This window comes from Oculina patagonica, chromosome 4, assembly GCF_052425735.1.
Source record: "Oculina patagonica isolate OP01 chromosome 4, crgOcupat, whole genome shotgun sequence".
In the NCBI taxonomy this organism is placed as follows: Eukaryota; Metazoa; Cnidaria; class Anthozoa; order Scleractinia; family Oculinidae; genus Oculina; species Oculina patagonica.
Genome location: NC_135761.1, coordinates 62,417,484 through 62,440,700, shown reverse-complemented (window position 1 = coordinate 62,440,700; position 23,217 = coordinate 62,417,484). Strand labels below are relative to the sequence as shown.

At 38.3% G+C, this 23,217-nt stretch overlaps 1 protein-coding gene across 5 annotated transcripts; it reads right to left on the bottom strand.

The window, feature by feature from the left end:
• Window positions 1–322: 322 nt before the first annotated feature.
• On the bottom strand, window positions 323–19,589 carry LOC144647741 (soluble guanylate cyclase 88E-like). 5 transcript variants are annotated; one of them, XM_078507418.1, is made up of 10 exons: window positions 19,432–19,589; window positions 17,900–18,730; window positions 16,938–17,188; window positions 16,214–16,343; window positions 15,346–15,492; window positions 6,034–6,180; window positions 5,067–5,226; window positions 4,042–4,151; window positions 3,526–3,615; window positions 323–3,163 (listed from the first exon to the last, which is right to left on the bottom strand). In XM_078507418.1, exons 2-10 carry the CDS (start codon window positions 18,692–18,694, stop codon window positions 3,107–3,109), a joined length of 1,887 nt encoding a protein of 628 aa, XP_078363544.1. In that variant the 5' UTR covers window positions 18,695–18,730; window positions 19,432–19,589; the 3' UTR covers window positions 323–3,106. The 5 variants fall into 5 exon arrangements, 3 of the variants coding, with proteins under 3 accessions (XP_078363544.1, XP_078363543.1, XP_078363542.1); XM_078507417.1 differs by lacking the exon at window positions 19,432–19,589 and adding an exon at window positions 18,876–19,054; XM_078507416.1 differs by lacking the exon at window positions 19,432–19,589 and having other exon boundaries at window positions 17,900–19,054.
• Window positions 19,590–23,217: the final 3,628 nt, after the last annotated feature.

Genomic DNA, 23,217 nt, shown 5'->3' with positions numbered 1-23,217 from the left:
CTTTAAACCACCCCAGACACTTACAGTGTCTTGGGTGGTTTAATTATTTTTATGGGTGGAACAGGTGACTCACGGGTTTTGAAAATTGGACGTACAACAACAACAACAACAACAACAACAACAACAACAACAAAAACAGCAGCAACATTCTGGATGGTTGAGAATTTTTAGAGTGTTTTATTACCAGAGTTAACTCGGAGCACGTGCAACGGAGCTGACGAGGCACGCGTGCGCAGACGAATCAATATTGGTACATGGCCTGAAATAGGAATAAATCTGGTATTTTACAGTGAAAAACTAGTACTACAACTTCACAACTGCTGTGTTTATTACCCCAAAGTGTTTACAAAGTTTACAGGTTATATTTAAACTGTAAAAAACTGAAGTATATATGGTATACAATATGGTTTCATCCATCCCTTATATCAGAAGCTTATCAAGCTTCTGCTTATATACATACACGTGAACTGTATTTAGAAAACTGGTATCATTCTCTGACAAATGAGCAAACGCTAAACCGTTGGCCCATGTAAGCTGCGATCTGCACTTTTTTCTTTCCGCCAGATATTGACAAAACGCACCAGCTTCTGTTGTGTTATTTGCTGTGCTGATGACTGTTAACAAAAAGAACCATTTTTAGCGTAGTGTTTGAACTACACTTATGCAGTGGTTGTGGGTGAGGTGAAAGTGCTACCGGGATAACGCTAGGTGTGGACTAATGTACACTGAAGTAGAACAAGCGTGCCATTCATTTCAAAAGATCGGCTTTTAAATAGCATGCGTTGCAGCCGGAGTGTCACAAAATCCTCGGGCTACTTTTAAAAGATCGTATGTAATTATATGCGTTTCCAGGTATAAATTGCAAGAATTTCTTGTCTTTTGCCTCTAAAGAAACAGCAAATACATGTCAAAAACTTCGAGTTGGCAAGTAAAGTTTCTTCGATTTGTCAAGCATGAAAGCGAAAGTTTCTAAATGATTTATAAAGAGATTTGTAGAATTGTTTTTTCTAAATTTTAATACCACGGGCAATTTAATTAATCTAAAGCAACATGACCTTTTCCCGACACCGACAATCCGTCACGCAAATTGAACATTTCTGAAGTATTTCCTTCCATGAATGGAAATTTTGTTTGAGAGTGGAGTATTTCCTGAGAAGAAACTTTTCAGACCGTGAGACATTATAACAAGAGCACGAAAGCCGTGTGAAATCTTCACAGTGAAAAAAAAAAAACAATACTTTCACTGCTGATTCCATCTGTTGAAAAAAGCAAAACATTTACGACAATTACCGTGTTTTTTTGTTTTTTAACGTGGAAACTGTGGCTTCACTGTGAACTAACGAACGGTTATATAGGTTTGGTTTCGTCAGTTGGAAGGATTTTGGGCCGAAAATTTCCAAGTCTACTTTGAGAGGTTTGTGAACTATCGTTATTCAACTGCACAGAAATAGTTATTGTATTGCCCATCTTTTCGATTTTCATTGTGATTTCTTGTCCGTGACATTGTTTTGCTTTTGGATTTTCGGACGGTCTGTAGTCAGCATGAGTTTACTGAACCGGTCAAATGGCCGGAGGAGGGAAATAAGCGAAAACTTCGCATATTGTGATTATAACGAAAATTAAACTGAAATCACTACATTGCGAAATAAATGACGATGTAAATTTAATTGTCATCAACAGTACTGCAATGTGATAAGTAAAAACGTGATGCTTATCGTCGTGTCCAAGGGAGGACAATGTTATGTTGCATTTATTTATGGTCTTAACAGTAACCGCTTCGGCTTTATAGAGGTGTCAATCTTGGTTGCTACATGTATTTCAAACACTACACTCTCCGAATGGAGCACTCGTTAAGAATGCACTTGGTAACTCCTTCAACAAATCTCCTAGTAGTTTTCAGTTTTCAATAAACCGAGTTTAGCTGGTGTAAATAGAGTACAGGATAGCTAAATGAGAAGTATTTAGCAATAAGATTGTTTGTCTCATAGAAAGTTTGAGCTCATAATCCAATTGTTTTAGTGGATTCTCACTAAAGTACCTCCAATTGAACTATTTCCAATTATTTCTGCATTATATAGTATAACTTATCTTTACACATTCCGAGCTCACGCGAACTCGTATAATAACGGTTGATAGTATACGAGTAGCTCAACCAATCAGATTGTCGCTTTTGCATTAGTATACTAAAATAATTCTACTAATACTTATTGGTGTGAATTAAATGAAGGTGGCTACGTTCCAATGAAGTGCCTCCCTTCTGTGGGGGAGGGGGGCACACCAAGAAATATGAAAGGGACGGGGTTGCTCATCAAAAAATTAAAATTACGTTTTAAACCATTGAAGGAGAAACGAGCCTTTTTGGACCCCTAAACAGTATGATGCGAAGGTGTTTTCATTCCTTGACAAACGCTTGACGGCTAAAAATATTGGCGTTCTGTCCTGAAAACCCAAAGTAAGACAAAAGTCCTCTATTTACACCCCTTGGCTAGACGAGGAGCATGCGCGTCCCTTTCATATGGCAGTGCACGTATTCAAAACTAACCCTTACTCAAAGTAACGACCTGTACTACTTATCAAGCAAACTTAGTTAGATCTTTTTGACAAAAAAACGATAGCCTGCGTAATAATTAATAATTAATCACAGGGGAATTTTCTTGCGACATCTTTGCCCCCCCCCATTTCATTCCTCCAACCACCCCCCCTCCCGCTCCATGTTCCCCATTCTTTTTACAGGTATATAAACTCAAGGTGTTTCTACCATATTTACAACAATTTTGAATAAGAGAGTGATAAAATGAATCATTTCATATACATAACATCAATTTTGAATAAATAGTTCATGAATGCCAGGAATCCTCGTCATCTTAAAAAAGGTACCTCGTTATTGAATTAATTTATTTTTGCATTTGTGTGATATGAGTTTGTTTGTGCATTTGTGCTTGTTTTTTATCAAAAATGTACAAAGTTGTAAGTAAACTGGAAAAGTGAGGTGTTAAAATAGCTACACATTGCAAATATCCCATCTATTATTGCCTGTCTTTCACTCATGCGCGTGACCCAAAGGCGAGCGTGCTCACAGGCTAGTAACAGAAAAGTAGCAGGGATTTTATTTAGAGGACTTCTTTTTTCCAGTCATCCAGTAAGTTTTAGTCTTCCCTTTACCCTTTTGAGAAGAACAAAGAAAATAAAAGAATATATTATTATTAACGAATGATAACAAGAAACAAGCGACGGACAAGGAGCAGTGTACAAAATCAACTGCATGATGACTTAGTACCAGAAAATTTGGGTAGGGAGTAGAAATTTGAACACAGAACAGGCCACCAAAAAATATCATGTTAACAGTCACATTTCTTATTAACATCGCGTAAGAAAAAAACAGCGCTACATTGACTGTGACTTTGCTCAATGCATTTCGAATGCATTACCAGCAGTACAAACCACTTAAGTTCTTCCAACTCTAGAAAGTTGGCACACAAATTTAAACAAAATAATAATAACAAAATGGAATTATTTTATAGCTACCTTCAGTTCCACCATGCCTCGGAATTCAGTTCGAAATTCTGTGTTTTCCAAGCATTTTTTGGTTGCTTCGCTGATATGGACTCTCATTGGCTGAAAGGTATAAAACAACATGAACGAATAAGTATATAATTAATTAATAGTAAGGCGAACATTTTTTCAAGTCCAGTGGCACCGGTCTACGCCTGACTCCCATTTCTGTTAGATAAATTGAAAAGGAGATTTGCCACTTCCACCAGGATAGGGTGTTAGTCCATTGCAAGTATACCCCCAGAATGTTGCAAAGTTTTCCTAACACTACGATGCCAGTACTGATTTATATTTTTGTGTGGGGGGATGTCTAGTCAATTGCTCAACACAAGGCCATTGGCTAGCATAGGACGCCGGACGTACTCCTCCCTGCAGACCCTCCATGCAGTATGATGCCCCAGCATAGCGTTGAACAAGAAGTTTCCCTAAGCACAGCTAATACAAACTGCCATCATAAACGGATAATGCAAACACTTTCGTGCAGCTTACCAAGGCAGTGGTTCTAAGTCGTGAAGCAATGTTCACCGTGTCTCCAAATAGGCAGTACTGAGGTGTCTTTTCACCAACTAAACCCGCTGCCACGGAACCAGAGTGCATACCTGTTTAAGAACATGTAGAGAAACTCAAAGTTAACATTTTAATGTCGTTAAAGCGTCCAGTAAATTCTGCTCGTTACATTCGCTATTTGAGTCGTTGCGCTAGGCTTCTATTCCCTGACGCAAACAAAACTTGGAAGGACGAAAAATGAGTTACTTTTGGATACAATTTACATGCAATACAGTATTGTTCTTGTTTGTTTGGAGGAGAATGCTTTCTTTACAAAAGGGCAACGTATTACCATAAGCCGGATGAATCAACTTTACTTGCACCATGTTGATTTAGCTCCCAAGCTCAATACTTAATTCACTACAAATTCCTGTAATACCTTATTTCTATTTTATTAAGAATACGAACAAAACTTTAAACTTTAATTTGAGCTGAATAAAAAATATTATTATTATTATTATTATTGATGCAAAAGACTCCTGAAAAGCAATATTATAGCAGTTATATTTGAAATCAACATTTTTTAACCACCTTCCGAGAAAACGCTGATCTAACCAATCAGATTGCAGAATGTGTCGCCTTAACCAATCAGGAGCAAGCTACCAGCTTAACCCTCTTGATAGGGTTTTCATTGGCTTTTAAAGTCAACTACGAGGGTAACGTTTTTTCTCGATTAAACGTCCCCATTGTTTATTTGAGACTTGGCTCGTCCTGGTGGACCAACGTTTGTTTAAATTTTGTTATTTATTTTAGGCCGACATTCATTAAACATGGGTGTTTGCATTACTTTTGATCTAGCCAACTGGCCTATAGAGCTACCTATACCTGGAATAAATAATCGAGGGCTGATTTACAAGTCCACATTAGAGCCTGCCTTTACTTGGCACCCAGCTTTTAATCGAGAAAAGACGGTATTGTGATTAATATAAACAGTCTCCCCTAACTACATGAATAAAGTCATAGCTTACCAATACTCACTGTCATTGGCTTCTTAGTGGCAGGGTTCTTTAGGAGTTTAACAGCTTCCAACATGTCCAGTGCCATTGCCGAGATTGGTTCAGCATGACGAGCCTTCTTCACTGGAGCACCGCTGACCGTCATGTACATTGCGTCCCCTAAGGTTTCAAACTATATCACACAATCGTGATTAATTATTTCCATTTTTAAGTAGAGAAAAATTTCATGTTCCCCATTTTACGACAATCTTAAATCATTTTAAACTAGTCCTATTTTATTTTTGTCGCAATTTGTAATTGGCATTTCAAATTTGTCGAACAATTTTAGTGTGCCAATGATTCGTTCACGATAAACTTCAAAATGGCTATAATTTACCGTGAACAGTCTACGACACATTCACTCCTTCACCTCACAAGTCCACTTCACACCTCACCAGATTCACTTACAGTTGAATCCCGATAACTCGAATCCTCGACAACTCGAAACCCTCGACAACCCTTCCGACAAATCGCCAGATTCACTTACATGCAGTTGAATTCCGATAACTCGAACCCTCGACAACTCAAACGTCCCTGTAGCTCGAACCTTTTTAATTTCCCTTCTTGGCCATTCTCTTACTAATTTTACCCTAGATAACTCGAAACACACGATAACTAAAAGAATACCCTCGATAACTCGAAGCACCCAATACCTCGAACTTTTTTTTTTAGCTTTTTTTAATGCTCTTGAAGGTTCGAGTTATCGGGCTTCAATTGTATTCACACAATCATTATTTCACTCATGTTTTTTACTGATCCGTTAATAAGTTTATTTCTATTTTAATTTCATATCGTTACCTTATAAACATCATGCAGCTCAGTCAACTTGTCGAACTTTTTTGATTGCTCTTGAAGGTTTTGAAGGGTCGAGTATTCACACATTGTTTCACTCATGTTTGTCATTGATCCGTTAACAAATTCATTATATTAATATCATTACCTTATAAACATCATGCAGCTCAGTCAACTTGTCGAATGCAATGAACATATTATTGACAAGGTTAACAACTTCCATGGCGTCCACTTGAGAACAAACTGTGACAAAGCTATCCAAGTAGCTGAACATGACTGTGACGTTCTCGAAGCACTGAAATAACAATGTTGGTTATGGCTAAGTGACTGACTCGATATCTTTGAAAATGAAATAAAAAGGTTCTAAATAGATATTCGGAAGTCGCAGTGGCCTAACGGTTAGTGCACTAGACTTCTGATTGAGCGGTCCGGGTTCGAGTCCTGCCCGGGGTCACTGTGTTGTGTTCTTTGGCAAGACACTTTACTCTCAGAGTGCCTCCCTTAATCCAGGTGGTACCGGCGAATTTAATGCTGGGTACCGGCGGGTACCAGATGGGTACCGGCGAATTTAATGCTGGGGAGTAACCCTGCGACGGACTAGCATCCCATCTATAGAGCGAGTAGAAATACTCCCAGTCGCTTCATGCTTCTGAAAGCAGGATAAGCTCCGGCCTGATGGCCACTAGGCTCCAACGCAGACCTTACCTACCTTACTTACATAGATATTCAATAACGTGGCGGTAAAAGAAGACGAAACAGACCAGTTCTTTAGACGAATTTGCGATAAAAGGCTATAGTTTGGTTTGATTGTTTGCTTGACTAATAATGAAAAATTAAAATGAATTAATGTTAGCATTAATGTTTCCATCAGTAATATAAACGCCTCCATAACAAAGACTAACAATTCTGCCACTTTTTTGTTCGTATTAAAGAAACTCGACTATAAATATCACAAGAATGGTAAAGCGTCTTAGAGCTTTTGTATAATGCTTCATATAATTTGGTCAAAATCTTTACCGTCATCGTGGGCAGTGTCGTTTTTAGCTTCATCATCACGATTATTATACACGACCGACAAAATTGAGTTTAACCTGTGTGAACATAAATGCCAGGGAAGGCGGGGGGGAGGGGGGTAGGGTAGCGGGGAAGTCACTTTACGAAACAGAACAGAGAAAATAACAGGGAGGCAGAATAAAATCGAGGTGCTTAAAATCCGCATTTAAGAGAATGTCTCCTTTAGATCCACAAACTTAATTTGGCTCAGTAAATAGAATTCGCTCAAAATCCCTCCAGTAATTTCTTATTATAAGTAAGTAACAAATATGGAATTAGACTGGAGAAAAATTGTTTTCTTTATGAAATCTGGATGAAAACCTTTTACACCTTCTGGTGGCCTTGATGGCCATTGGCCGGATCGTGAAATTTGGTAAAGTCCAACCATTCGCCCTAATACAAATATTGCAGCTACATCGCTTAAATACCGATACTTGTGAACATCAAGCCTTGGCCTTTTAAACTGGATGAACCGCATTGAACAACTTTGCTTATCAAGGAAGAGACGAGGATCTAAAGTTTGGCTATTTTGGATGTTAAAGGCCAGCTCAAATTTCCCTTAACTTTATGTAGTAAAATATCAAAAGTGGCTCGTACTCACAAGTTAAACTGCATATCAGCGGAAAGCTCCATCCTTCCGCTCTGAGAATATGTAAAAATATTTGGCCGTTGTCTACTCCTTCGGTTGTTGACAAGGGGCGAAACAAGTGCTACTCGGCGGATTTCGTCATGTTGTCATCTTAACAATTCGCTGAATTCGAACCAACTTCAGTACCAAAAAGACGAGAATTTTGTTAAATCACTAGTACATTTATCTCGCAGTGAACGAAAAAATCACCTTGCAATCCGCTTTTATCTGAACGGAAATTATCACGTCGAGATAGTCCATTTTACAGCAACTTTTACAGCAACATATCGATCTTCTACTGTCAGCCATCTTGGTTTTAACATCCGCTGACCAGTTTAGTCGGTCAGTATAAAACACGGACTGCGGACTACGGACTACGGACTACGGACTGGGTATAAAACACGGACTACGGTATAAAATGCAGACTAAGCATGCAAAATGCTGCCAAACGTGACCTGATGTTAAAAATAACTAGAAGCAAGGCTGAATAAACTGAGCATCAAAGTTGTCTCACCTTCTCGCCTAGCTCGATAAAGTTAGCCTTTTTCCTACAGAAAGCCTGCTCGTAGATTACAGCAAAGTACTGTCAAAACACATTAAAATCCCTCCAATTGTGAGGAACTTAAAATTTGTGTTTGTTTCATTCGCTTTAGTCTTTGATTCTTGGATCGGAGTTGCAGTGGAGACTCGACTCAAAACTTAATATAATGTTGTCGATTTCATTACAGATAACTCGAACCTCCTGCTAAACTCGAACTTTCTCCGATCCTCCAGGTGTTTTTCCCTAATAATTTAGTACCCTTGCTAACTCGAACTCCCAATATCTAAAACGTTTTTCGATCTCCTTTGAAGGTTCGAGTTAGTTATCGTTATTCAACTGCATATCTGGCCAGCCTCAAGCGGCAGGCACGTGGGAGTTTGACAAACAACCCTAATTTGCATGACAATGAAAACCGGGTTGCCAGTAGAATTTTTTAACTTCTTCAGTACTTGAAATTTCGTACCTCTTTTTTGGTATTACAGAAGTCCGAGGGGTGTTGAATAAGCGAATGGCGAAACGTTAAAACAAACCGTGTGTTAGTGTAGCGAAAACAAGCAAAATTCGGCAAAATTCGTACGTGTCTGCCACGTGAAGCCAGACGATAATCCTCTCAACATTCGAGTTTGGAACCGGAGTTTTGAATCGCAAAATCGAGCTGCCGTTTTCAGTCTGTGTCCGAGCCAAGTGGCCCATACAGCCGGAGCTTATCCCGGTTTCCGTAGCATTAAGCAACTAGGAGTGTTGCTACTCCCCCTGGATGGGATACTAGTCCACCGCAGGGTTACCCCCCAGCAGTAAATTCGCCGGTACCCATTTATACACCTGGGTGGAGAGAGGCACTGTGAGAGTATTGCATGCAGCCTCTTTTCGATTCTTGTTTCAAGTTTATCCGTGGCTCCACCCGATTTTTTTTTATTTTCCTTGAAATTTAAAACTAAACGTTTTGAGCTCATTTGCATAAATTCATAAAAGTTGTTCTGCAGTGTTCCCTTTCGTAAGCGGTCAACTAGATTTTTCAGGGGCTGTCCGTCGCTATTTTGTGCAGGCCTAGCCTTTATCAAATATTTATTACCCATAAGGCAAATTGAAGAAAAAGGCACGCGATTTCCAGATTCCCTAAAACTAGCATCCCACGCAGTCCTTTTTTACTGACAAAAGAAAAAATGCGGCGGTTTAAGGCTTGAAAAAATTAATTGTAATATCCTAGACATGGGTGGATCTAGTGGCGTTAGATTGGGTGGCTAGCCACCCCCTTGATCCAAAAATTAACAGAAAACATGAAAAATATAAAGAGAGTGAAACTCGATAAGGTGTTTATAAGGTGAAGGGATATTTTGCTCAGTATCAGTACAAGTGTCCTAGGTTGAACGCCCGTCTATTGTGAGTTAAAGCAAAGCATTGTCCGTCGGTGGCATCTTCTCAATGAACGTTTTAAGACAGAAAAGTTCAAGCTTAGTTTGGTTAAGGAACAAGGACGAACTCTCTTTTTCATAAACGATAATAACCAGCCGTTCAGTTTTTCGGAAGTGCTCACAGTCGGCATCAAAGGACTCAATCGCATGGGAGGCTAAAGAGGGAAGTGTTTCTGTTTCCTCTTTAAATGCCTGTCAAGTCTGCCCTTTCCCCTAAATCTGGATGTGATGTTACAACCAGACAAAGCGTGGAACAAGGCAGAGAGCTTTCTAGGTACAGATGGAGAAATCGTAACTGGTTGTGTCTGACTTATACCTGGTTGGTTCTCAGTTGGAAACTGGAGGAGACTGATGCCGGTAACAAGAAAAGAGCCGCTTTTTGAAAGCTGTCTAAGACACCAACAGTGAACAGACCTTTCGCAGGCAAGGGATACAACTCCATCCTCGTCAAAGTGCTCGCACTCTTCAAGCTGTGTGACCCTGACATAGGAAATAGAAATTTCCAGCTGGTGTAAATGCTGGATGATCCGCTTGCATCTCGTCAATCTATGCATGTTCAGGTCAATGTAGACAGGCAGAGGCGGTTCACGCTCCCTAAAGTGCCTTGTTTCTGTATCGGATTCCTTTGATTTTTTTCTATGTGTTGTAGACAATAGGCTGATCAACGGTAAGGCATGCTTTGGACTCGTGCTTATCTTTCTTTTTCAAACCGTCTCCATTGAAAATTAAGAACATTAACGGTTTTGATGCTAGATGTTAACGACGCTTCTTGACTATTCTCTGGAAACGATCCATAAATTTATATGCCTCGTTGCTGAAAATGTATTTTCTTATTATTGAAGCTGCCGTAGCTTGACCAAAACCTTATGCGACCTCTGTGTAATCTCGTTTCTTCAAGGCTTCTTTAAGCATGTTCCGCTTCCCTGGGCGGCCACAAACTACAAGCGCATAATTACCATAATAAACATTTTAGATTACTGCATCTAAAAATTGAAATTTTAGCGAAACCTTCAACAATGTCTTCAATTTATATATATTTTTACAACATTTAAGCATAGAACTGCAAATTATTTACGGAGTAGAGGAATATTTGCTTCTGTCCAACTGTCATTGCATCAATTCAAAATGGCGTGGTAGCGGTGCTTGAGAGTTTGTTCGTGGTAAAAAACGTTTAGCAAATTTTGCAAATTGCAAGAAAAAATTCAGGTGGAGCCACGGATAAAATTATTTAATAGTCATTAAAGAATCATTCTGCAAAGTTTGGTGCTTTTATCAACCATGTAACGATTTCTCCAAACATTTGCGCTAAGCGACCTGACTATACGTTTTCGACAGTAAAAGGTAGCTTTTCACGTTGGTGATTTCCCTCAAGGTTTCTTCTCTTTTATTTTTTATTTTTTTTAGTTATCTCACGTATTGACGCTATAGATATCCGAAGTAGTTATTTTTCTAGACGCAGAGAAAAAATTCAAGTTGAAAGAGTGCAGATTGAGCATTGCGTCTTCTTTTGAAAACCAAGCACTTGTATATGTCGCAAATCCAATATGGCGGCGGAAAGCTCGCAAGTAAATTCTCGGAATCTCACCGTATATTTCTCAGAAAACATCCAGTGGAACGGACGAATGTTTTGAAGGCGAACCAGTCAAATTTCAAGAACGATGAGAGCGTTAATTAAGGTAAGCCTCTTCTTTCACAGATACCGAGCAGAGCATTTTTGAGAGAATGCAGTGTCGTAGCAAGGGTAAAATAACTGGGGGGCACGCGAGCGCCGGAGGCGCGAGCTGCTAGGGGGTGTGGGGGAATGCACCCCCCCCCCCCAGAAAATTTTGAAATCTAGAGGCTTGGAAATGCTATTTCCAGCGTTCTCCAAGAGCTATTTGTGGTTTACGCAAATCGCGAATTATTTTCTTCCTACACTGTCTCAGCAAACCAATGCACATTGAAGAGAGTACAACACTTGCAACGTCAATTACAAAATAGAAAACCGACTGTCTCTGTATCTTGAAACCAGCAAATGTTTCACTTTTCAGAGTCATCATAGTGAGTTCGTAGTTATCAAACTGTCGTTGCCTTAGAGTTGCCTTAGAGACAAACGTAGACTTCATTGGCAGGTCGTTTTTTGAAAACTTCCCAAAGTTTAGTTCGTTTAGTTTATTTTTTAGCTGTTTAATATTGTTGTGCCTCACCCTACGTACGTTAAAAAATGAAAAGAAGTACAAATGTTATTGTTTCAAACCTTTTGGGAGATAAAATTTTATTTTCAACATTTCATACGGGTCTGTTTTTACTTTTTAGGAAAAAAACTGGGGGGGGGCACGACCCCCCCCGGCCCCTCCCCTTGCTACGGCACTGGAATTGTATTTATCGTGAAAGAAAAAATAAATTTTGATTTCGCTGTGAATCTTGACGAGCAGTTTGTGTGCTTTTCTTCGTGCCGCCTTCAACAACCGTCGATAAAAAAAGTCGTTGTTTCTAGCCGTGGTTTGCATTTAAACGTATTTTATATGCTCAGTCTGCATTTTATACCGTAGTCCGTATTCTATACCCAGTCCGCAGTTTGAGTCCGCATTTGTGTTTATACCCAGCCCGTAGTCCGCAGTCCGCAGTCCGCAGTCCACAGTCCGTGGCAAAGTCCGTGGTGTTTTATACTGACCGACTAAACTGGTCAGCGGATGTTAAAACCAAGATGGCTGACAGTAGAAGATCGATATGTTGCTGTAAAAGTTGCTGTAAAATGGACTATCTCGACGTGATAATTTCCGTTCAGATAAAAGCGGATTGCAAGGTGATTTCTTCCTTCGCTGCGAGATAAATGTACTAGTGATCGAACAAAATTCTCCTCTTTTTGTTTCGTTTCCTCAGAAACGATACGGTATTATTTTGGCTTCGATGTGAACTATTTACACAGTGGGGGCTACTATCCAATCAGAAGAACAGTCGTAACCACAAAGTAAATACGTTTGACCGAAGGCAATTAATTTCGTAAAAACATATTCTTCAAATATCGGAAAGATATTCCTCAGTATGATCAAAAAATATTGAGATTCGTTGCAAACAGAGATATCTGACGAATGCAATGGTTTTAAGTTTGATTAAAGCGATGTATTGTAAGAAAACTAGAGAAAGCTCTCGTAGCGTTTAATTTGTAGGTAAACATTCTAGCGATTTTCTGAAACGGAAGTTAATTTCCACCAATCAGTGTTTGCAGACGCAAACAAAAACGGGATGACTTGACGTGTTTGCTCGCACGGGGGGCTGCTATCCAATCACAAGAACGGTCATACCCACAAAGTAAATACGTATGACGAAGGCAATTAATTTCATAGAAACATGTTCTTCAAATATCAGAAATATATTCCTCAGCATGACCAAAAATATTGAGATTCGTTGCAAACAGAAATATCTAACGACTGCAATGGTTTTAAGTTTGATTAAAGCGATGTATTGTAAGAAAACTAGAGAAAGCTCTCGTAGCGTTTAATATTATTCTGAAACGGAAGTAAATTTCCACCAACCAGTGTTTGCAAGCGCAAAGAAAAACGGGATGACTTGGCGTATCTCGTATTTGCTCGCAAGGTAGAGCTTAAGTGCGCTACAAAGAGAAGTGCATATTTGCAGGTGAGTTACAAAGTTAATTTCACTTCATGTAACAGAGGAATGTATAAATGCGGTAGATTGCCCTATTCTATTTGTACATGAAAATTCACGGCATCTTCGACGTCACAAACAGCGCGAATACACGCAAAATTGCGTGGGTTCTCGCGTGGATGTACCCGGAATTGCGTGATCAGTGTCACGTGCGTCGCAAAAACATTCGAGTGTGCACGGAAAGTTGAGAACGAAAAAGAAGACAGTCAAGTTCTGTTCAAAGTTTAAATTTTGTATGGACAGTATCGTATAGCAAAGTGTGCAACTGCCGTGTTGAACTAAATTCGTCAGATTCGTCTCCTTAGTTGATGTAACGCTCAACATTAACTACCGTTGCAACTGCTGGAGCAGATTTCTGAGATTAAATTAATGATATAAACATTGTTTGGATTATTCAAAGCCACCGCGGTCTGATCGAAACTCCACAGTATCGCCAAAAATGCAAATCGTTATTATAGTGTTACCAATGTAAGGCTGTTACACTGACAACAGAAGCAACTTGGTTATTCTGTGGAGATAATTTTATGTTTTCCGGAAGAGCGTGCAGCGCGGATCGAGCAAAATACAATCCTGGTATGACTATATATAACATATAACATAAAACTTTCTTTAAACTTGAATTTTGCTTAATTAAAAATCCCGGTTAAAAATCTGTGTATGGTAGCTTTTTACATTAATTTGCCCTGGTTGTTTATGTGTCTTTGTAAAGTGACAACAGGCATTTGATTTTGAAGAAATGGCTTCGAAACAGTGTGCTTATCTCTGTTCTTGTCGACCAGGGTTTTGGTTTGTCTTGAATTTGGCATTTATTTGATTTGAGCATGTGATCAACTCAGAGAAGTATATACCTTAAGCTTTTTGTCAAAAGGTAATAATTTCATCCACGATTAAAGTGTTGTTTTGCATTTTATCAGAGATCAGTAGTCACAAAACACTTTATTTATGGAACTGATTTATTTTAGGATTGTTTGTTTCCAAAAATAAACCATTTAAATTAATTGCATTACTCTGATCTTGCATTTTACTCTTGTGGTTTGATGTTTCCCCACATTGATAGGAATATATTTAATTTATAAATATATTTTCTGTAAGTTATTTTTCCATTCATGTAACATTCAAAGTTCTGCAGAAATAAAAAAAATCATTTTAATTTTCGCTGGATGAGTAAAAACGATAAAGGCAAGCTCCCTTCACTTAACTTAATTTGGAGAGAAAGACACATGCTATTTCTATAAAGAGAAATATTTACGTGTTACTTGAACTCTTGAAAGCCAAACTGCAGCAGGACGTTGTTTATGTCTCCTTTACATAAAACGGACAGTAGGTGTTAAATGGGAATTTAAGTTACTACTGAATTTGAAGTTCTTCTTTTCATTCTTCACTCGTGCATAAATTCGTCAAATTCAACATACACTAGCACCTTCTCCACATTAAAGTAAACCACAAACCCATCTCTCCTTACGTGTTCCGTGACACTATTCTCACCCTTCCGCAATCTGGAAACGAAACACTATTTCTTTTTGAAATAGCTGCTTGTTGGTACTGAAGTTGGTTGGAATTGTTATGATGACAACATGGCGAAATCCGCCGAGTAGCACTTGTTTCGCCCCTTGTCAACAACCGAAGGAGTAGAGAACGGCCAAATATTTTTACATATTCTCAGAGCGGAAGGATGGAGCTTGCCGCTGATATGCAGTTTAACTTGTGAGTACGAGCCACTTTTGATATTTTACTACATAAAGTTAAGGAAAATTTGAGCTGGCCTTTAACATCCAAAATAGCCAAACTTTAGATCCTCGTCTCTTTCTTGATAATCAAAGTTTTTCAATGCGGTTCATCCAGTTTAAAAGGCCAAGGCTTGTTGTTTACAAATATCGGTATTTAAGCGATGTAGCTGCAGTATTTGTATTAGAGCGAATGGTTGGACTTTACCAAATTTCACAATCCGGCCAATGGCCATCGAGGCCACCAGAAGGTGTAAAAGGTTTTCCTCCAGATTTCATAAAGAAAACAATTTTTCTCCAGTCTAATTCCATATTTGTTACTTACTTATAATAAGAAATTACTGGAGGGATTTTGAGCGAATTCTATTTACTGAGCCAAATTAAGTTTGTGGATCTAAAGGAGACATTCTCTTAATGTGATAGAACGTTGCTGCTTCCAACTCAACAAATATACCTCACACGTTTCCACTGCTTTCCCTCCAAGTTTCAATCTGTCGGCGATTGCTTTTGGCATCATTCTGTAAAGCAGCTCTTCGCTTCGTTTCCTCTCAAGCGCCAATTTTTCCATGTTCTCTTCCAAAGCCTTTCCTTTGTCAAATTCCTAATTTGATGAAAAAACAAAACATGATTATATAGGAAATGTACAAGTTTGTATTTTTGCATGTGAAGAATTCATGAATTTTTTTTCCTCTCAGGAGGCCTTTTCTGTAGCTTTCTTTCACTGTCAAGTAGCTTTGAGTTTTGAAAAGTCTTCTAAACTTTAGTGTGGCTAAAAGTACCTTGTTGCCACATGTACGCAGAGAAAGAAAACGAGCCAATTGCCCCTTTTGCCATGTCATTACATCTTTTAGTATTCAGAGCACGTGCCGTTGCTCTCTTCTTCGACCCATACTACCTATCGGTTTTGTCTTTAAGCATGGGACGGACAACGTTAATTAAAATGGCTGTATATTTTGTAAGTATTATATAAAAAAATAAGATGCAATATGTTGCTATACAAGGCATATATGGAAGTAAAATCAGTGGTAAACGCAATGTAACGTTAATTAACAGTAAGAAACAAATGCCAGTGTAAAAAGTTAAACAATATACATGACAAATTTAAATGACGTGCAGAAAACAAATAAAAATATGAAATGAAATGAAAAAAAAACTTTGGCAAATATTGTACTTGTTTTTGAGCTACCATGATTCCCTGCAGACGCCTCTTTCTATTTAAGTTAAGGATAATTGCCTTGGTTGTCTGACAGCATTACACACATAAATGAACTACGAAAACTCAATAGCTTTGTGTAGCTTGTGTACAACTCTTCGAGACTTACGTGGTCTCTGGCCATCTCTAATTGGGGCAACGGTTTTATTCCAGAGAGCGCCATCTCATGTGACGTATCATGCAGACCCAAGTCGTTCATGTACAGGCCAATGCGAATCATTTCTTCTACACCTCCTATTCTGTTTATAACAAAGTAAAAGAATCTCACGACATATGATTTTTTAAACTAAAATAAAAGTACAAATAATAAACAGGATGTAAACAGTTAATGAATGGGCGAGAAACGCCGCTTTGTAGGTGTCCTTGCTCATCCATCCTAATTGTGAGCTCTAAAGTTACAATATTCATTTCCTTACTACATTAAGGTCAAGGATGATTTCTCAACATTGCAGACCATGTTTTCATATAATCGAACTAGGATCACCTAACCTTGATTTTTTTTGGTCCAAGCTAATCAGGTTAAGCAAAATGCATTGCGGCTTGTTCTTCGGTCTTGTCTTGTCTTGACTATCAACACTCCATTTGGCTTCCTAGCTTTTTCTTTCTTTCTTTTTGTTTGTTTGTTTGTTCGTTTGTCTTTGTTTGTTTGTTCGTTTGTTTGTTTGTTTTTAGGGGTGGGGGGAGGGGGGAGTGGGTAGTGAGTTCTAGTGGGTGTATCTCCTGACCTAGAGTGATCCCGAAGTCCCAATAGTTTGAAAAACTATTGCGCTAGGGGATGGAATACGGACATTTCAGTCGATAGTTTGATGATATAAAAATTAAGGATAACTTACAGTGGTGAACAAATGTACAGCATCTTGTTCCATGAACCAATGTACTTCATCATGCCCTTGAGATGGAGTTTAGGTTTACTGGCCATCGTAGACTCGTGGTAGTTATCATTATCAGTGGAGAGAAAAAGAGGGCACTCACCATTGCCTTTTAAGTTGAAAGACGACTGGTGCAGCATAAAATTCGCCATTGTCGGACGACGAAGTGTTGGAATCGAGCAGACCAACTCAAAGATCACGTGTCTGGTCTTAAACTAAAGGTAAAATGAAAGCATAAAATTAGTTTAATGGAGGTATTTTGTCCAAGTGGTTTAGGGCGCAGGTGCTGAATCCGGAGATGCATTTCGAGTATTAGCCCTTTACCTTACAACTAGTTGGGTTTGTTTTCGGTGCTTCCGAGTTTAACTCTTCGATCTCGCTTTGTAAATAGCCAACTGGTATGTCTCCTGCCAAATGGATTTTTAACTAAGTTATGTTTATTTGAAATAGTTTTTCTCTGTTGAGCGACATGCCAGGAAACTAACTATCCCGAAGTTATAACATTAACTATGTTTTACAATGCTTTGTTTAATTTGTTTTGGACTTAACAGGAGCAAAAATATTGACACTGCAGTTAAAGTCAGGTAAGCCGGCATTTTGATGCTAATTATAAGTTAGCTCTGGTTCCCTTGCCCCTTTAACTTAAAACATATTCAACGAGTACTTGTGCATACATTTCTAGAAAACTTCATAGTTAAGATTTTATCGATTAAAAGGGCATAAAAAGAAACGTGAGAAAGAATCAAGTGCAAGATCGTTTTTGGACAAATGTCGTAGAAATCGAGCGGATGCCTTTTTGCGTAAATTTATGGTTAAAATCCTTTCGTAAGACGTTGCGATCTTTTGAACAATTCGATTCCCAAGAATAACTGTATAAAAACAATGGAATGCATTCTTAAATTTTTAAAAAATAAAAAAACTCTTACTGTTTCCCAAGTGAACTCGGCTTTTGGTCTCCGCATTGTAAACAACTCTCTAACGTCATTACCGATGATACGATTTCCCAAGGTGGATATGATTCCGTGCCCCGCCATATTGACCGTCATGTCGTTGGATATGGCAAAACTAAAAGGAAATATGTTGAAAAATACATCAACACTAACACCGCGTTTGCCTTGTATGGATAACGAGTCTGGCCCAGGAGGTCTGTGCGCGACGTTGTTGAAATTGAGGCGATACACCACGTGAGTAGAGGTGTTGGTAACTTCGTTGCTGAGAATTTTGATGTCCACTTCCAAGTTGTAAAAAGAAGACGCAATCTCTTTAACTTGTCCAATTACGTAGTACATGAAGCCCATTCGTTTTGAATTATAGTGCAGAGTCAGACCTGCACTTGTTTCCTCTTCACAGAAAAAGCTTGGTGATGACATCTTTGGATAACCAAAGCGCATGTGCTCGTGTAGGCTGTCAATTCCGATTAAGAAATCCCGGAGATGCCTTCCACTTACACGGATAATACGATCGTAACCGTAATGAGTGAAGAATTTAACAAAACCACTTCCAAAAAACTGCATGAAATCATCACTGACCATGTCAGTCTCTTCTCCAAGAACTTTCTCTGCGGCATCAGCGAATTTCTTCATGAAGCTCTCACTGTATCGCTTATGCGTGACAAACATATGATCACTTATTCCAGCGCGTTCTCTGATCTCTTCCCATTTCGCCTCTCCGTATTTTTCAGTCATGTAGAACTGAACACTTACCAGTAACATTCCATACATCTTTGATCTATAGGCTCTCGGTTTTTTACACAAAACCTGAAAGAAACAGGGGTTAAATTTCATTATCCGAATTAGAGATAATTTAGTTAAACATTTTAAAATATTTTTTTTGATGAAATTCTAAAATCGCTGTTCGCAGTTATATAAATACTAAGACAAACACAATTATTACAATACGAACGTTTTTCTAAAAAAAGCACTCGTCTTCACACAAAAAAGATAAATCCTTGTATACCAAGATAGGTAATTAAGTTACGATCTGAACTATGCTGTGTGAAACAAATCTCAAAATGTACGTTGCAAAGAATGGACATCGCTTGTCATGCACGAAGTAAAACATGAAGACACCGAAATGTTGTTCCTCGCTTATATAAACCGCCACCTGGCACTGTGAGCGCTAACCGATATGATAGATGCCAGTCATGTATTTCATTAACTATTTGAATAATTAAAAGTGTCTTTATTGTTGATATTCGTTGACACTTTTGACATCTTTTCTTTTTCTCGAAACACCGGAAAGCACGTTTTGTATAATTATTTTGCCGCCTGTAGTCTTGGTAAGAAATTCATGCCACACTGCAAAAGCTTCATTATTAAAAAAAAAAGGGTGAAAACTGCTCCGGTCACATCTCAGTGCAGTTTTGGTAAGGCATTGGATTGCAAAGTTGTCGATCATGTTATTTATAGTGGACTTTTGCCGTGTTTCTACTGAAAATTTCAATGATTGTTTAACTTACAAAGTTATTTGAGTAAGCTGGCGTCCAAACATACGTGCAGTTGCTCGATCCAAGACAGCTCGCGAAATCTTGTCTTTGTCTTGTGCCAAAAGTCCACAAAAAGGAATCTTGGCCAATATGCCACGATCTTGAGTTTCACGCCTTTATCAATAAACTTAATTTGTATCGCAGTTTTCTTTTCCATGCATCGGCGTTTATAGTTTACAATAGTTTAACGATATGATATCAGATAGTATTTCATTAATAAATTACAGCGAAAGCCGTAGAACCATGACGCCTAAAATTATTTCTGCAATGTTTATTGTTTCGCGACCAATCATTTGCAACAAACCGCAATAGTAATTAGTTGAAAGGTTTGCCAAGGTTTGGATTAGTCACGAAACAACGAGTTGGCTTTTTCTCCCACGATAAATTGTCAATTTTTCCGTTAACAAATACTGAAATTGTTATTCTTTTTTCTATTGCAGAGCTTATGCATAAGCAACAATAACTATGAACGATATTTTACTGAAGAGATGTTGAATCGAGCAGACACAGATAGACAGCGTGTCTGAGAACACAGGTGGCCCAAGCACGAAATTTGCATTTATTAAAATAAAATGGCGGCCTTTTACAATATAAGAGTTTGTATGGGTTTTAAACGGAAAACTTTTGAGCGATAAATAAAAGCGAAAATTTTTAATAAAGTTGACGGGAAAATGAAATGGTGTCGTTTGCTATTGTTACAGCATGATTTCAAGCAGTTTGGAACTATTTTACGTCTATTTACTGTAACGTGTTTATCGTGTATAATAATTTGACAAGGTAGGAGAGCTTAGTCGCTTCTAGCGACACATAGAATATACCTTAGCGGCGAAGATTACGTCACAACTTATAAGAATAATATAAAAATAAATAAATTCGAGTTACGTGTGTAAAACGTTATATTGCGAAAGAAAGTTTTAATATTCTATATGCAAAAGAACAAAGTTATATTAAAAAAAAATGGCAGTTTGCTTGAGCCAAACAGTAAGCTTATTTGTAATTAAAAATTTAGATAATAGTTTTAATTTGGGTTAAATAAAATGAAAGATATTTAAAAACATAAATCGAGATCTTACAAAAGCAAAGGGAATCATAAAATAGTTCAAATACATTATAAAAAATTTGCAAAGAAGTAAAATGGGATGCTTCAAATTTAACTTCTCAGTTTCTTAAAAGGCTTTATTCAATAAAGTACTCATTTTTATCCTTTTTTGAGGTGAATCAACATGAATGTTCATTTGATTAGCTTAAACACTTTACCTTTAACCACCCCAGACAGTTACAGTGTCTTGGGTGGTTTAATTATTTTTATGGGTGGAACAGGTGACCAACGGGTTTTGAAAATTGGACGTACAACAACAACAACAACAACAACAAAAACAGCAGCAACATTCTGGATGGTTGAGAATTTTTAGAGTGTTTTATTACCAGAGTTAACTCGGAGCACGTGCAACGGAGCTGACGAGGCACGCGTGCGCAGACGAATCAATATTGGTACATGGCCTGAAATAGGAATAAATCTGGTATTTTACAGTGAAAAACTAGTACTACAACTTCACAACTGCTGTGTTTATTACCCCAAAGTGTTTACAAAGTTTACAGGTTATATTTAAACTGTAAAAAACTGAAGTATATGTGGTATACAATATGGTTTCATCCATCTCCTATATACATACACGTGAACTGAATTTTTTCATTTAGAAAACTGGTATCATTCTCTGAGAAGAGAGCAAACGCTAAATCGTTGGCCCGTATACTAAGCTGTGATCCGCACTCTTTTCTTAGTCCGCCAACCTATATATATATTGTCAAAACGCACCAGCTATTATTACATACTTTGTTGTGTTGGTGACTGTTAACAAAAAGAATAATTTATAAGAACGCACTTGGTAGCTCCTTTAACAAAACTCCGAGTAGTTTTTATTTTTCAATAAACTGTGATTAGTAAACAGAGTACTGGATAGAGCGGTTTTCACTTGAGTGTCGAAAGTAAATTGCGTTTGCTTTGGTTTTGCATTGCTACGCTTAGTGATTGGCTTAAAAATCTCGCGCCACTTTCTCAGCCAATCAGAACTAAAACCAAAACCAATCGTGACTCGCTCGCGCACATTTTCCCGCGCTTCGTGCCAGCTACATGTATTTGCTTTGAGTTTCGATTGGTTCACAGGATTGTCTGTGCCCTTTGTAATTGGCCAGAGTAATTACTTTGGTTTTGGTTTTACGATACTCAATTGAAAACTGCTCTAGCTAAATGAGAAGTATTTAACAATAACAAACATTAAGATGAAGATAGAGAAATTGTAATGTCATTTTATTGCGGGACATTTCCTGTTACTTGACAGTCCGCGGTTTATGGTTCTCTGACCAATCAGGAGACACTACGTGTTTATGGCGTGTATAAAAGATTAGTGATCTTTTACATTCGCCCCTTCCTACTATCGCCATCATCCTGTGTTCGACTATCTTGTCGCTAGATCGAAAAAATTCCCACCGCCTCCCCAGTCACCGTCCCGCGGACTGTCATTTCTTTTCGTCTTAAGTTTTTTATAAACGTGGCGGAATTTTTGTCCCCCACCTTTCCTGAAGAGATGTACGTGATTGGCTTTAATCATTGTTTTAAAATAAAACGTCACTTTCGTGGCTATTTATCCCAAACAGTTGGTCTTTCAATCTGTGTTCTACTTTTCTTTTCAGCAAACGAGTGCGACCCATGCAGAGCTCACGATTTCGTTACCTCCAACTAATGCATCGCAATAAAAAGATTTTTTTGAGGTGATAGTTGACATAGGCGTACGAGGCGGGGGGGCGAGGGGGGCTGCAGCCCCCCCAGTGCCGAAATTTTTCGGGCAAAATGCTTGGAATTCGGGCAACAAGCCTAGAGAAAAAATAGAAAACAAGCCGACAAATCTCAACAGGACGTTCAAAACGAATTACATCAACAGAAAAAAAGTATTGGAAATATAACTTTGTGGTTCAAAAGTCTAACTGATTTCTCATGTCAATTGCTATAATCTCGTTCGATTTTCCTCGCAAATTTTGTGTTACTCCACAGTTTGATTCAGTTACAATCATTTTGAAGTAAGAAGGAAATTGGCGAGGGTAACCAGAAGTAAGGATTCTCCGTAGCTCGACCGTTTGCGCACGGTGAATCCAGCCTAAGACCTTGAAACAAACTAGTGCTTTGACTCAAATGTTAAGTTGTAAGGCCTAGCTCAAAACTTTTAACGAAATGTTTTAACCCATTTACCTGACATGCACGCTTTTACATATCTTTCAAGTGAGGGAATGTAAATTGGCTGCCCGAAAATACGTTAATTTTTGCTGAACTCAGGAGTGGATAAATAATAATTATATTTCCGAAGAAAAAAGATACAGTGCATTGACATCTTCGGGCAACACCACGAAATTAATAAAAGAACACGATCGTTTCCTTAAAGCAAGCAGGCAAGTTGAGGTTTGTACACAACTATTTCAATGCACGTTTCGTTATCCATTTAAAATGCCTTTTTATTCGGCTTTCAATGCATGTCATTTTATTTTTCGGGCAATTAGGTCTCCGCCCCCCCCAGGTCCGAAGGTGCCCGTACGCCTATGATAGTTGATGCGATCTTTACACATTCCGAGCTCACGCGGAACACTCCAAGTAAGACAAAATCCACTATTTACACCCCTAGGCTATACGAGGAGCATCCGCGTCTCTTTCACATGGAAGTCTCCCTGGGCAAAGTGCATGTATTCAAAACTAACCCTTACTCAAAGTAA

Coding starts and splice junctions, on each gene's coding strand:
- LOC144647741 (XM_078507416.1), bottom strand. CDS start 18,757: ATGAAATTTAACCCCTGTTTCTTTCAGGTTTTGTGTAAAAAACCGAGA. Junction 17,189..17,899: donor CCGAGTTCACTTGGGAAACA/GTAAGAGTTTTT, acceptor TTTTACCTTTAG/TTTAAGACCAGACACGTGAT. Junction 4,152..5,066: donor GCCAATGACAGTGAGTATTG/GTAAGCTATGAC, acceptor GTTCTTAAACAG/GTATGCACTCTGGTTCCGTG.